This window comes from Agrilus planipennis, unplaced genomic scaffold, assembly GCF_000699045.2.
Source record: "Agrilus planipennis isolate EAB-ADULT unplaced genomic scaffold, Apla_2.0 scaffold128, whole genome shotgun sequence".
Classification (NCBI taxonomy): Eukaryota; Metazoa; Arthropoda; class Insecta; order Coleoptera; family Buprestidae; genus Agrilus; species Agrilus planipennis.
In genome coordinates this window covers 837954-853673 of record NW_020438862.1, presented here as the reverse complement: position 1 = coordinate 853673, position 15720 = coordinate 837954, and the positions used below count along the sequence as shown (strand labels likewise).

At 31.2% G+C, this 15720-nt stretch overlaps 2 protein-coding genes across 2 annotated transcripts; both read right to left on the bottom strand.

Moving 5' to 3' along the window:
- Positions 1–9048: 9048 nt before the first annotated feature.
- Positions 9049–11247, bottom strand: LOC108743209 (endocuticle structural glycoprotein SgAbd-2-like). The gene is made up of 4 exons (XM_018478687.1): positions 11139–11247; positions 10702–10927; positions 10446–10593; positions 9049–9433 (listed from the first exon to the last, which is right to left on the bottom strand). The coding sequence occupies exons 1-4, from the start codon at positions 11148–11150 to the stop codon at positions 9166–9168; spliced, it is 654 nt and encodes a 217-aa protein (XP_018334189.1). The 5' UTR covers positions 11151–11247; the 3' UTR covers positions 9049–9165.
- Positions 11248–13681: 2434 nt separating this feature from the next.
- On the bottom strand, positions 13682–14947 carry LOC108743211 (endocuticle structural glycoprotein SgAbd-4-like). Its single transcript, XM_018478689.1, has 3 exons — positions 14894–14947; positions 14283–14443; positions 13682–14086 (listed from the first exon to the last, which is right to left on the bottom strand). Exons 1-3 carry the CDS (start codon positions 14903–14905, stop codon positions 13822–13824), a joined length of 438 nt encoding a protein of 145 aa, XP_018334191.1. The 5' UTR covers positions 14906–14947; the 3' UTR covers positions 13682–13821.
- Positions 14948–15720: the final 773 nt, after the last annotated feature.

The window sequence follows — 15720 nt, the reverse complement described above, 5'->3', positions numbered from 1 at the left end:
ATATTTTATGTTTGCTGTAGAGGAGAAGTCAATAATTTCATTTAAAATAGCCCAATAAGCACACGTGGTTTGTCGGAAAAAGAGACGAGTCGGTATTTCAAATGTGAAGGCCGATTCAAAGTACACAATAATAAATAAATTACTGTAAAAAGAATTATCCTCTTCTTCACGATCCTTAAATAATCATCACGTCAAATACCAGACTTTGACTTTTACTTTCTGCAACAAAACCATGATGCCACAAACTGAATAAATTTTATAATATTATCAGTTTAACGTAAAATACGATACTTATTAAAAACATATTTTGTCTTCGATAAGATGACAAGTGGAAGAAATAAAAGTAAATCTTCCTTATCGTAAACTTTTACCCATGCGAAACCACCTTCCGATACGACTGCGTATGTTTCAAAATTGGGTTCGTCGCTTGACCTACCGTTGAATTTCAACGCATTAAAACTTAAAAGTATCAAAATATCGCAACGTTTGAAAATTTTTAAACGTTTATTCAATGTCAATCGATAGCCGCCACGTAACTAACATAAAACTATATTTACAAGAGTGCTTTATATTGATATATTTTAATAAACAAATCAAGAACTCTACAATATTAACGTGTAACGTAAAGTATATTTATTGAAAACATACTTCTGCCTTTGAGAAGATGATATGCGTAAGAAATAAGAATAAGTCTTCCTTGTTGTAAACTTTTCCCGGTAGGACACCCCGTTTCGATGCGACTATATACGCTTTGTAGGGTGAGTTTGTCGTTTGAAAAAGCGTTGAATTTCAACGCATTAAATTCTAACATTACTAAAATTGCGTAACATTTGAAATATTTTAAACAGTTAATTGAGACCAATCGATAACCGCTTTATTAACATTAAACAATATTTACAAAGTGCGTTTATATTATTATCTTTTAATAAACAAATTTTACAACATTACAAGTTTAACGTAAAATATATTTATCAAAAATATGTTTCTGTTTTTATTAGGAGGACGTACGTATGAAATAAGAATAAGTATTTCTTATTGTAAACTTCTCGCAGACCCGAAACCACTTTTTTATACGATTGCGTACGTTTCCAAGTCGGGTTCGTCGCTTGACCTACCGTTGAATTTCATCGCAATAAGTTTGAAAATTACTAAAATACCGCAACGTTTGGAACATTTCAAACGATTAGTTGAGGTCAATCGATAACTGCCACTTTACTGACAAGACAATATTTACAGTAGAATTTTATAACCAAATCAAACACAGCTTACAGCTTATACAGCTACATTTGAATTCAACATATTATCCAGACAAAAATGTCGTTCTATTTAGGTATTAATGTACCTAACTATAAAATTTAAAGGTGAATATTTCAAAATTAAATTTTAATAAAGCACACTGTAACAGATTCATTTGTTCTTTATTTAAAGTAGAGGTGTAACGATAAATTTATCTGAAGCTTTCTACTAGCGATGACCTCTTACAGGCTAACTTCGAACTCTCAATTCATAAAGCGATATATTTAATTAATTCCATGAAAGTCATTTGTTGTATACTGCAGTATATTGTGTTGTATGACATTAGATTTGCATAGATGGAGCTATTAATAAATTGATTAAAACGGATTTTAACAATAAATGATATTCGGATTCTTATATGTAATTGTTATAGCTTTAGCATGTCCTTTCCTTTTATTTTTAAAATGTTGTACGAAGATATTTAGCAATAACGTAGGATGCTCAATAGTTGAGGTATAAAATGCATTGATTTTCTCTTTACGTGGATTCCAAAAGATAAGAACTTTTGACCTTCGAAGTTGTTAGAAACGTTCTCTCTTACTTTCTTTATAACTTCTTAAGAACATAATTTAACACATTTTACATAATAGGCTGCTTCACAAATTTACGAAATACTAATAAAAGTGATTAAAGAACGGGAACCGTGTAACTGATTTTCCAACAGCTAGCAAGCTCCAAGAGATGAAGTGGCTTTTTAATCCTTTGAAAGATTGTATTTCGAGGAAAATGTGATGGAATATATTTCCTAAACCCAAACAACCAAAGATCAACAGAAAACATTAGTAATAGACCTGTTTTAAGCCTTGATCTTTCACTCCGTAAAGAGTACTTTGAAATCCACAAATTAGGTCAAATTCCATTTGATCTGAGCTATAGGTACCAAAAAAAATGGATACAACAATTTTAGGATAAAAAGAAACGTCTAATAAGAGTCCTAGCGGAATATTATTTATGCATAAATATTTTAAGTCAGTAGTTTCCAGTTTTTCTCTACCATTGGCGCCCTTTTTATAAAACGATCGGTGATTAATCGATTATTAAAAATGAATATAATCGATCATTAACTTTTTATATTAGCTTGACTCATCCATCAGCTGAAGATGTCAATGAAATATTCGATTTGAAAAACAACATATATTTATCGGTGTACATAATATAATACATGCATTAATGGTCACAAAAAGCTCTTTAAATTTCATTAATAATAAAAACGTAATGATTTTTGTNAGAATAGTACCTAAAAGCCCTTTCATTCGGGTAAAGCAAATTATTATATAAGAAACAACCAATTTGAATATGTTTTAATATCTTCAAAGAAGGTTTTTTTGCTCGTTGTTATATAAATCCATAAATTGTGTACTTTAAGCAGTTGAGCCGACTTGACCAATGCAGGGCGCGAATATTGTACTTTCAATTATAGAAAAAGAACTTAAGTGTTACTGTTTTAATTAAAAAGCATAAGATTCATGTAGGTAGGTATTTGTATAAAAAGGCTACTTAGGAATTTAAGAAATTCCGATTAAAAATAGTCCTCTCATAAAGATAATTTATAGTTTTTCTGTCTAACAATAATAATAGCGTTTGCTTTTAACATTTCTAAAAATTACGTCAACAGAATTCCATCCCTAGGTAGGTGACCGTCCTTGAAAGTCGCAAAAACGACATTCAAAATATCAGTTTCTTGTGGACGCACTGACGGATGTAGATGGAAGGAACAGTTTGTCGTTTAAATTCCTTCTGGTGAATGAATATCAATTACCTATTTATTTTCTACAGTAAAAATTAATGTGACGTAAAGATTTTCGCGAATTTCATGAATGCCCCAATAACAAATTATATTGTGCGAAAACATATTTTGTAAAACAAAGTGAAGTACAGCAAAGTAAAAATGTTTTTTATCGCTTGCTCCAACTAAAATAAAACGGTAGGTATTTGTAATTTTGTAGAACTCAAGTTTAATAAAATATTTAATTAATTTTTGTACATAAACCAATTTCACCCTCTCTTTTTAAAATGAACTAAAATTTATATCTGATAGAATACATGTGAACGAAGTCATGAGTGAAAACTACAGTTAACTTTTTTTGCTGAAAAAGAAAAGCAGAAATGAAACGCTTCCATGAACGGAAAGGAAAAGGATAGGAAGTCTTAATAAATAAATTTTCCATCTGGCATATATTGAGGTAAATAATCTAAAACAGCCCCCGTTTCTCACATTGAAAAGTGTGCACACATACAAATGTACATTTACTTGTATTTTTATAACTGTCTCAAAAACTGGCGCCGACGAAAATGTATTTTAATATGTTGAAGAATAATGAAGTGTCTGATACAAGGTCTCGATCAGCGTCAAAGAATTCCTTTGCTTTTACATAAAAATACCTACGTATAGTAGAAATAATATTGCTTTTCCAAAAGGAGACTGTGATAAATTCATTATCTTACATTTATCAATTATAACTCTCACAAACCAGGAACATCAACGAGGAAATGGTTAGACAAATCCATTTTACTGACATGCCACGACCACGAATAGTCGTCAAAACAAAGAATTCAAGCTGGTTTACGTTGCATAAGAATATTTTCCTTAACACATCCTGAAGATTAATGCTTATTGCATAGGTATGTTATACAATTGTATTATGAATTGTCCCAGTTAGCAGTTTGCGTATTTTTTCATGGCGAATAAAAATTAAAACCATTGATCGACAATTATTTAGGTATTTGCTTTAAAAAGAATATAAATAAACAACGAATTAATTTGTTTACTTATTAATTAAATGCAACAACCAAGAAAGCTCAAAAAGAGGAAAGCTTGAGGAGCCGTGACTCTGACCTCCTAACCCCTACCTTGTTTACTATTTGGCAAGCGATCGTTCAAGGTTTCATAATAAAAAAAAATGCCAAAATACTGTTCCTTCCATTATCAATTAGCTTTTACTTGCGACTTCGCCCAGGTGAAATTATTTGCAGTTACTTATGATAAATGCAATTGTTATGACTAACAAGCCATTAAAAAAAAAATAACCTAGATAATTCCTGACATTATCCTAATAATGATAATAGTCTTACTGAAATCGGTTCAATCGTCTCAAAGATGTACCCGTACCTACAGGCAGAAAACAGTTAGACAGACAAACAAAAACAAAGTGATGCTGTCGTTTGTGTCTCAATAACATACAAATACGAAATGAACTTTTAAAAATGCAGTTTTTCGGTATCACAGACAAACGTTCCAATTTCATTTATATTTTAAATTACACCTATGAAATATATTTTTGTTATCATCTACATCATTTATAAAAAAGCATTGTAGCTACTCTAATGTACCATTCCTTAGACTAAAACCCGGAAGATTTACGGGTTAATTTTTAAAGTATATAAAATATACGACAAATTATGTGGCTGAAGAAATATCGTTGGAAATTCCATGAAACACAACTAGCTCATAAGAAGTAAATAGAAGTGTTAATTAATTAAAGGTTAACGGAAGGTAAGTCCGAAATATTTCATTCTCCTGCTAGCACTGTAAAGGTCAGATGAAAAATGGGAAGAATGTGATGCATCATTTGATGACTTATCAAGTTTCAGTTCTGCATTTTGAATTTTTTATCTTAAACGTGTTGTGTACGTAAAACGAACATTAAAATACTTAACAATAAAATATCAACGTATTAATTTTCCACTGTTTAGTTTTAAAAAAACCTTTACAATTATTTTACCCTACAGTCGGAAAATATCACTTTATGTACCTAAGGAAATTTGTGTCCTCTCTTCTAAATGGGCCAAAATATCGCAAAGATAATTGAGGACCAAAAATAGAAAGAAATAAAGAAATGTATATAGTCATCATATAGTACTGTGGTTCCTAGTCAGATTGTATTATTTGGTTAATATTCGCGAGCCAGGCAAAAATTCAAATCATTAATTTGGAAAACCCAAAGTTGTTTGCCTTTAAAACGTCAACTGTCACGGGCACGTGTCAATATTAAAATTAACAGCTGTATTTTGGCAGGATTATTTTTGTATATATTTCTAAAGTTCTGGGGGCAGCAGCAACGTGAAATTCAAAAATGAAGACCACTCTTGATGTTTTCCTAAAATTGATGTAATATGGTACCTACTAAATGTAACACGAAATATCAGAGTTGTCTGAAATGACATCACAAGGAATTTTAACTATTTTAAATTAAATACTTTTATGCTAACATAAATTATAAGGATATGAGTGACTAACGTAAATAACATAGTTGTTTATAATTACGTAAGCGTTGTATATATTTTTATTAAAATCACTAATTTTTGTGACTTTTGCTGAAAATGCGGAAGAACAAAATGTATTTAAGCATACCATTAAAATACAATAGGACACGTTAATAACAAAACCCTAATAAATATGTCAAAATAATTTAAAAACGTCTATTAATTTTAAACATAAAATAAATTCACAAGGTAACTTCGAATTCGAATTCTAAAGTCTATGTCTAACACTAAGTAACAATAATATAATAATCAGTCCCTTAGGATGTTTCTCTTAAAGTCCTGTAATGAAATGAAACATATGTACGTATTTTACGTAGTATACAAAATCAGTTATGACTTATTTTTGGATTGACTCGTACAGCCTATATGGATGATAGGAAGCAATTTTTCGATAATTTTACAGAGAGTTATAGTTATAGAGTTCTATTTGTGTATTAATGTCGAAAAAGAAGATAAAATTCATTCCATCATTTATTAAATAATTATGTATACCTATTGTATTTATTGTTTCCGCTTTGTCTTTTTAATTCATATTACTGATACTAAGTAGGAGTAGATTCGAATATTTTATCGGAATAACAATAAATAAGTAAACAACTACATTACATAGTAGGTAAATTGGATATTTCGTATTTTTTATTATTTATTTTCTATAACTTCAGTATCAGCTTTAGTTGTTGGAAAAAAATTAGATTAAAAAATAATCGAAATGAAAAACGTACTTAATCAGTGGTATAACATGAAGCCTTTTACAGGGTGTTTTCACAATTCAAGAACTGATAAGGCAAATAACTTAGAATGAAAAATAGCTGTTCAAAAATGGCTATTTAAAAATTTATGTCTCTTGGTCAAAGATTTATACAATTAGTGTGTAATAGTATAACTTTAAGTCGATATCTCATTTCATTTAAATGAGCCTTCAACACGAGGACAAAAAGGGACCGATAGCGTAATCATAATAGCAAAAAGGTTCTCATGACATCTTCTTCAAGATTGCTCTTTCTATGAGTTTTTCAATGCCTTTATTTATTTATTCATTAGTCGTTTAACCACTTAAGGTATCATGAAAATTTAGAAGAGGCCTTATTTTCAATTTCTGAAAAGTGTGCCCATACAATTATTTATGCTCACCCTGTATAGTTAGATCCACATTGTAATATTAAATGACCTTCCGACAAAGTTTCTTATTAGACATTCAAAAAATTTAATCGTTAGCATTTTTAATATTTAACGGTCGGTTTGTTTAATGCAATTCTTAATGCATGTAAAAAAAGTGCAATAGGTAATAAAATGCGATTCTCGAAACTATAATAGATTTGTTGCACATCAGGACCATCTATATATATTGTATGATGATGATGACGATGACGATTCTGGAAAGACTGATGTAAATCATTATGTTCACGTACGCCAGACGCAAACACTAAACAGATTCTTAAAAGTATTAATAGATAAGGATGTTATAGACCTTTAAGATTAGCAGAGAAATGTAACCATGAAAACATAAACTATAATAATGCCAAATTATTGATTTTTAGAAAAACGTATTTCGACGGATGTTTTGCAATTTTGAATATTACCAAACAAGTAATCGTATAATCGGCAGCAAATCTAATATAATGAGTCAGTTTAGGACGTCAAGGATGATGGTCTGAATATTCAATTAATTATTTATTTCCAACTGCGTTTTAACATGAACTTTAGCTAAAATCAAACGACTGTTTATACAAATGCAAGATGAAAACTAGAATAAACATTTGTCAACTGTATCTTCTTTTGCTTTTGCAACAAACGCTCATCGGGTGATAAGATAAAGCCTCTTGAGTGAACTCATCACAGTTACACATGCATAGCTTAAATGTTATATCGTATGTACTTTTATGAAACACTTAATCACCAAGACTAGAGAAAAATATATTTAGCAAATGTAGTTTTTCTTGCAAAAAAACAAAATCATTTTTAAAGTTGCTTATACAGTTGAAGGATGTTGTGGCAAAAATTTGTACTACAATAATGAATTTGTTCAATACTACACGCCATCTATTATTATGCAGAAAAAATAGTTTGTTTAAATAAATCGCATTCTTTGCAACGCTAAACGTCTGCTGTCTTAATAATTTAATATGGCAATAGGTAGAACTATTTATCAATAAAAACAATAGTTTTCGTTAGTTTTGTCACGGTTTCTGTAATGCGCGAATTGTTTAAAACTTTTTACATTTTTACGTTTTACGCTAGTAACAATTACAATTGGAAACTCAGAGTAGCAGTTTTAACCCTTATATTTACCATGTTAAACATTATTACTACTTTCAATGACTGAAATTAAAAGAAGTCAACAAACCAGAAATTTTTATTTACTTGGGAGAATAGAGAAACAGAGGACTCTATGGAAATCAATAAAAAAAATAGGCGAGATAGGTTGGTAGAACACCTTCTCAGGCATGAAGGTCTAGGTAGAGACATATTAGAGACAGAAACAGAAGTTAAGAGAAATAAAGGTAGACCTAGATTAAAGTACGGTCCACAAATAGTTAAGGACGTGGGTTGTTCTAGTTGTCAGGAAATGCGAAGATTAGATCAGGATAGGAAGGAGTGGAGGTGCGTGTCCAACCAGTCTTAGGATTGACGACCTTATGATGATGATGATGATGATGATAATTTTTTATTCATTTTCCCTTTTAATGTGACATTTCATGTTATTTCTAACGTTAGCCTTTTCTTATTTGACTGGTAGATAACGCAATACTGTTTCAGTCATCCCTACATACATACTAATTATAATAAACAAAAACAAAAATGGATTTTGTTGATAATATCTGTAGCTTCCCAGAGTTCAATTAAAAGGTTTCAAAATGTGTTAATTTTGAAATATAATTGAAACTATCCACAATTGATTTTGTAAAAAAAAGTTGCTGGTGCTGGCGGATGAGTAGTTCCTCGGGTCTACGTCAAAGGATTGGGCAAAGTGCTCTTTTCAGTCTTGTTGTGTGGTGGGTAAGATTAAATTACACCGTTGATGCTACCGATTTATTCTGTAATGCAAAGTGGTTGGTATGGCGGAAGGTCTTGTTTAGGAATCGAAAGAGTGAAATCGTAGTGTTAGAGGAAGAAGAAAGAGTAGACAGACTAAATGAAAATAATAGAACATGAATACAGCATATGTGCAATAATTACTGCTTTATTTTATTTGCCTAAACAATCCAAGTTCAAGGAAACCACAGAAGATGTTGCACCAAGGGAGACGGATCCAGCCGGAATTGATCCAGTGTTCCCACAAATACGAACGATAAGATATGATCTAACCACTCAGTTTATCTTGCGGTAGAAGCACAGTAGAAGTTTGACCCAACGTCTCGTAGTATACAGATATAGGATTTAGTAGAATAGCCTAAACAGGCCAGTGTATACCAAATATTAAAAAAAAAATATTTTATTAATTTGTTCGTTTTACACAAGATAAAGGTGAAGAAAAGAATGAGACAAAACTGAAATGAAATAGTTTATAGGTGTAACTATTGTACTTTACTTGCAACGAATAAAGTTCGTACATTATTTACATGAAACACATTTACATATCATTTGTATAACAAGGAAAGTAATCGTTTACGGCCTTCCTGGCTGTTGTTGGGGTACTTCTTGCTGGTTAAATTCCAAAGATCGGGCAATAGCCTCAGGAATTGGGGGTGGTGTTGGAAGATGAGCACCGGCAGGTTGGAAACCGTTCTCGTCGGCAACATAAGACACGGAATACACCACACCGTCGGGACCGGTGTACCTAAAATCTCCGACAGCTTTCAAAGCTTCGCCCTCTGTACCTTGATTTTGGAGGTGACCTTCTTCTTCAGCGAAGATACCATTATCGGTTTCATATCTAATCAAGTATTTTCGATAATTAAATTATTATTTCTAAAACAATGTTCGTATAAATTATAATTGCAATAAAACAACGATTAGAGATAAAGTGGTTTGAAGGCCTTGACAGAAATAGAAATTTCGTTCATCTTGACCGAGCTTATTCAGTCGAAAATGTCAGAAATAGTGGCTAATCGCTATTTTCCAGTAAAATTTGCATAAATCATCATCAATACGAAACAGTTAACAGTTTTGGCAAAAGGTCTTCCCATAAATATTGGTAGTTGCGTAAAAGTTTTGACACTCATCTGACCCGTTTCAAGCAAGACCATTATTTTTGATAATTTACATATTTCCATTAAAGGCATCGAAAAATGTCAAATGCACAATGTTCTGAATTAAACATCGTTCTATATGCTAATGAATCGTCTTCACATTAGCTAGTTGGTTAGACAAAGAGAAAGAGAGACTCTCATTAAATCATCAGAAGCACTATTCGATCATGTTTTAACTAACGATTTGTAATATGATTATTTTTCTGTATATACAGAAGCCTGTCCTGACTGACTGGCTAACTGATGATCACCGCGCAAACGAAACCATTGGATCGATTTGAATGAAACTTTGAGAGCATTTTCTGGCTATTACATGAAGGGCACACTAAGAACGGATTTTGCGATAATCTCATTTTAAAGGGTTGAAACAGAGCATAACATTTCGTAAAAATTCGAAAGATATACACATTCAATTTCATTTTTCATCAAAATCATAATTCTTCAGTTAAATGTTTATCATATACACTGCGAGGATGCCGCAAGGGCTAACCATTAGTTGTTTCTATTATTACATAAATCATAATCGAATATACGATTTTTGAAGATACCCTAGTAGTACGGCAAAATAAATGTACATTGTATTTCGTTGCCTAATAAAGCGAAGCAACATACTCCCCCATGAAGCATAACAAAATTGTAAAACTCTCCGACGTGTTGTTACTATTGCAGATAATTTGTAAAATAAGTTCAACTTACAGATATCTGTATCCATCAATGTTGACTTCCGATTCACTTCTAAGGGTTTTAGCTTGGGCCTCAGGACCTGCACCTACCACAGGGGCGTAAGAAGGTTGTGCGGGCTGTTGGTAGGATGACTGTTGTGATGGATAAGATGGCTGAGGATCTGTTTGAATAAATGAGAATATCTATTGACGGATTCAACGAAACAAATCGGCCTATCGTACTTTTTTGTCGATAAGAATTTTTGGATCTTTTTATATGTAATACGTACAACGGAAGAATGCATTGCCTGAAGGGGCGGATGATACGGGGACTTTTCTTTGATACTGCTGAGGTTGGGGTTGACCTCTGTATTGTCCACTACCGTCACTACCATAGCCACCACTAGCATCTGGTACGTATTTGCCTTCATCAGATGGGTGGTATGACCCATCGTCACCCCCTGCTGGAGGTGGAGCAGCGCAACCAAGTGCGACAAGGGTGAAGACGAAAACAATCTGCCCATTGAGGAATAAAGAAAAATTTAAAAAGATGTACGTAGCAGGGACAACATCAGCAACCAGCAAATTACAATAAAATATGAGAAAATGTTACATTCTATTTCCAGATAATATAATAAGTAATTATTTGCAATTATTGTTGTTAATATTCGAATTTTCCATCATCTAAAAATATTTTACTTTTTAATATTCAATTGCTTATACTTACGGTATATTTCATTTTTGTGTGCCACTAAAGAACTTCGCGATCTACACAATAAACACCAGTTAGTTTCGCTTTTTATATAGGAATCGATCTTATGTAAAAAGCAGAATTTGGTCATTAAGTTCTATTCTCCTCCTTTAGAAGTTTATTCGAATGATGTATAATGAAGCAACCAGTGGTTCACAAAAGTTGATCTATCAAATAGGTATTACATGATCTCATATATGCGGAGGTGTAAATTTATTTGAAATTTTCGAGTTCTGTTTGAAAAATCCATATAGGTACAAATGGATTCTCTATTTTAAATGCTTTTCTCTAAACATTAATTTCCATCTGCATTTAGACAGTTTTTAAACTTATTTTCCAGTATGAATTGTATAAATAAATTGACATCAATATCATGATTGGATAATATGTAAAAATAGCCTTTGCCTAATTAATATAATATTTGTTTTTATTTACTACAATAAACAACAAAACAAAATAAGAACGAGCTCTTTGAATCTATTTAGAAGATAGCTATTTTGCATTTTGTATGCATATTTTATTTCAAGTATTTTAACAACAATTATTCACATCTTTGGTAAATAAGAAGGCCTATCGTGGGTGAATAGAAGTCACAATTTTTGGAACTGCTGATTAAAATGTGAAGAAGATTTAACATAAAAAGAAATACAGAAATATATCATATCGAAGGTTTTCCACCTCCCAGTTGCGTACAGTTTAAAGTTATCCTCTGCACTTTGTCAAATTAGAATCGTTAATGTGTCCGGTTTTGTTAAAGTTTACCTGTGAAATTTCATAGAAAAAGCAGTTTACCAAACACCTGCAAAAATACAAAACTTTAACGACTTGTTCCATTTGAAATGAAAATAGCGCGGCCATTAATAATTTTCACTGGCATTGGCCACACAAACAATTATTATTAAGACATTTTAATTTAATATAGGCACCGTTTTGCAAAAAAAAAAACAAGCAAAACTAAATTATAGAGAACAACATTTATTTTATGTAATATTAGTTGCATGATTTTATTATTATTTCATCCAAAAAACCCAAACCAAATTCAATGAAAATCATCTTTCTACAAATGTAATAATACATGCGGTTTGAAACCATGTTAGATTATTTTTTCTTTCTTTGTTCATTCACATTCAAAAGAGTTTTATTTTTACATATTTAAAGTGTTGTATTTATTATTTCATTGTTATATTCACTTATTACAACATTTACAATGTTCTGCTCTTTTTGTTCAATTCTGTATACCAAAACTAATGTTAATTTATGCATTCATACTATTGTGCAGTTCTGCGTATTTACGTTTAGAATAAGATGTAAATATTATGCAGAAAGCTTACAAAATGGAAACAGTTGGATTCTGAAAATTTTGTCCTTAACATTTAAAAAAAGAGGTTCATCGTTTGAAGGAATTATTAAGTTTCGCAATTAAAACAAAATCATAAAACTTAGACATATCCTTATCAGTTGTAACCGGTTGAATATTGTTAAACTTTTCAGTTATTTTTTTATCCAATTTATAATAAAAGCTCACATATGATACATAATGCATTATGTACATTGTAAATGCAGAGTTATATGTAAAATGTGCAAGTATTATGTAACAAAAATGATTCATAGAAGAAAATGGCAACAAGTTAAGTCAGTTGTAGGCAGATGTTTTTGAAAGTTTTAACATTTTCTGCAATAAAATTTTCGCATGTCTATTAGATATACCACCAACAGTTTAATTCGATTTCACTTGAATTATGTCTAATACTCAACTATAAAATCCTCTGATTTTATTAACTTAAGATAAATAATCAATCGGCATCACATTTAGTAGTCAACGTTTCATAATCTATCAACTAATGTGCTACTTTATTAAACTTAATTATTATTTTTATAGTTAACCAAATGTATGCCTTTTTCATCAAAATTTTGTGTCACATTGAAAAGTTTCGTTATGGTAGTCCTTGTAAGAATGTATCAAGAAAATTTGTTTATTTAAAATATCTCAAACTATTCCCCTAATTACCATGAAACTTTACATACGTTTTTAAATATAAATGTCTTGATATTTTCAAAGTTTCCAACCTCCTTGATATGAAGATGCGCGTTTTCCAAATCTAGCACCAATAAATAATCAAATTTAAACAAAAATAATCGTAAATTCACCTAAGTAGTAGCATATCGAAGGTTTGGATGGGCTCGATTGTTTCAGCATTTGGTTGGATTAAGCGATTACACTTATTTACGATTATTCTGTCTCCTTGGAACATCTAGTAAAATATGTTACTCTAATATCCGAAGCGTAACCTCTAAACTGTTTTCTTAATTTTAGATTTAAACATTTAAATACTTCATCTGTCCATCTATATACTGAATGTTGTTTGCACAATATCAAAACGTAATAATTGGAAAACTTCTCATGATAACTCGAATATACCGAATCGAATTTAAGCAACAGAAATTTTTACTGCCATAGATCAGCAACAAATAATTTCCTTACTTAATATGATGTGTATCTCAATAAGCAACAGTTTTTATTATTATTTTATATTGTATATGCACATTACAGCTGGCACGACTACTTATTATTAAATTAACGAATCATAGAAAAGCGGTACACACATGTGTCGTAATAAAAAATTTAAATAATTTAATGTGTGACATTCGATAGTCTATTTCAACCTCTCCGTTGCTCTTCCGGTTCAGGATGAGCAGCTATCCATTCCAAAGCCCGTAAGATAGCTGGAGGAGTCGGTGGTGGTATGGGTAAGTGATTACCCTGTGGCTGAAAACCGCCCTCGTTGGAAATATACTGAAGGTTAATCGGGGTACCATCAGGCGCTGTATATTGAAAAGATCCTTGAGCTTCTTGGATCGGTTCCGGTGATCCAGGTTTTTGATAGCCCTGTTCTTGAGCAGCTATGCCATTTTCAGTTTCAAAACTGCAAGATTAACTTTACTATTTCTCTAATATCTAATATGATCGAAATCGCAATCAACATTTGATATTTTCAATTGCCTTTGCCCTTTTGAAAATGGAATTATAACAAGTCAAATCGCCATCAATTTTTGTTACTAACGTTTAATCTTTTTTTAGAATATTCTAATTGCAATTTAATTTTATGATATAAAGCACACCTGAATTGATAAGATCCATCCGGGTTAATATCTTGAGTCTGCTTAAGTATAGCTATTACTGGACCACCTCCACCAGAAGGTCTTACAGGTGCTGGTATAGGCCGATAACGTCCTACTTGACCATATACACACGCCACAGCCATTACCATCACACACACGAGCTATAGGGAAATTTTTGGAACATTTGAGGCAAATTTATGATGATAAACTGAAGAGCAGGTCTTAGTAACTTAATATATAGCTATATGATGATTTTAACCCCAACCCCAAGTAAGTGGGTCTTTTCAAAAATGAAGATGACTATCTAGATTAGGTCATTTTTGATATTTGCTTTAACAAAAGTTGTTATGTGAATGAATACGAAACATTTTTAAAATTTAAATTATAAAATTTGGTTAAACGTTTCATTTTACTTCAACTGTATTGCAACCCGTTATAAATTAGAGCTAGAAAAATTGTATGCACTAGAATAACTGCCCTATGAATTTCTCGATTGTAACCCAAAGATGACATTTAGAATTTCCATATTTACATATTATAAGAATAATATATAGTATAACTGACTTTCACATACTGTAACAAGACATTTAACTAGAGAACTGACCACTTACCAAAGTGTACATGATGATGCAAATAGCAATCACTTTGTACTATAAGTATCTAAGCGCAAAATTCTTATTTATATATAGTTTCTTGTCTGGGTTGGGATAGTCAGTCCTATAAGGAGGTTCATCCTCGCTATTAATTTCCCTTGCGCTGGACGGTATGAAGAAATGTCACTTGTAAATAAAAATTATCTCTTACGGGTTACACTACGTCTATGATAATATAGAGACGGTGTATTTGATATACATGTAAATATCTACTTATACCTGCATGTATGCTGATACTTATCATTTAGATATTAAAAAGTAATAGTTATTATTGTGAAACATAAAAGGTTTTATTTAGAAAGGATTCTAATGTAACGATGATACGTGTAAAAGTAAAACAATTTTTTATTCATATTTGACAAATTTTCTATCACAATACAAAGTTTTGGAGTTACTTTTGGTCTAGGTTTGTCACAAAAATGTAAAATTCAATTGTAGCGATTATAAAATACATTTTTTTAACTCAACTCTCACTTTTACTAATAGGCTACTGAAACAGAGAGTTAGTTTATTGCAATAATTTTACCTAAAACAAGTGTATAAATTGTAAATTGTTGTTACATCAAGTAAGAGTGAAAGAGCATCAGCAAATGTCATGTTATAACAAGGAATAAACATTTAATTGGTTTACATTACCAATATTGTATTGAATCATGTATATTCCGCTACTCGAAGGAATTTCAAGGATGAACGAAAACATAGTTCCACCCAGATCGTCCTGAACATCTAGAAATCTCGCTCATGCATATAATAACAATGCATGTACTCGCTGATCAGAGATGTGA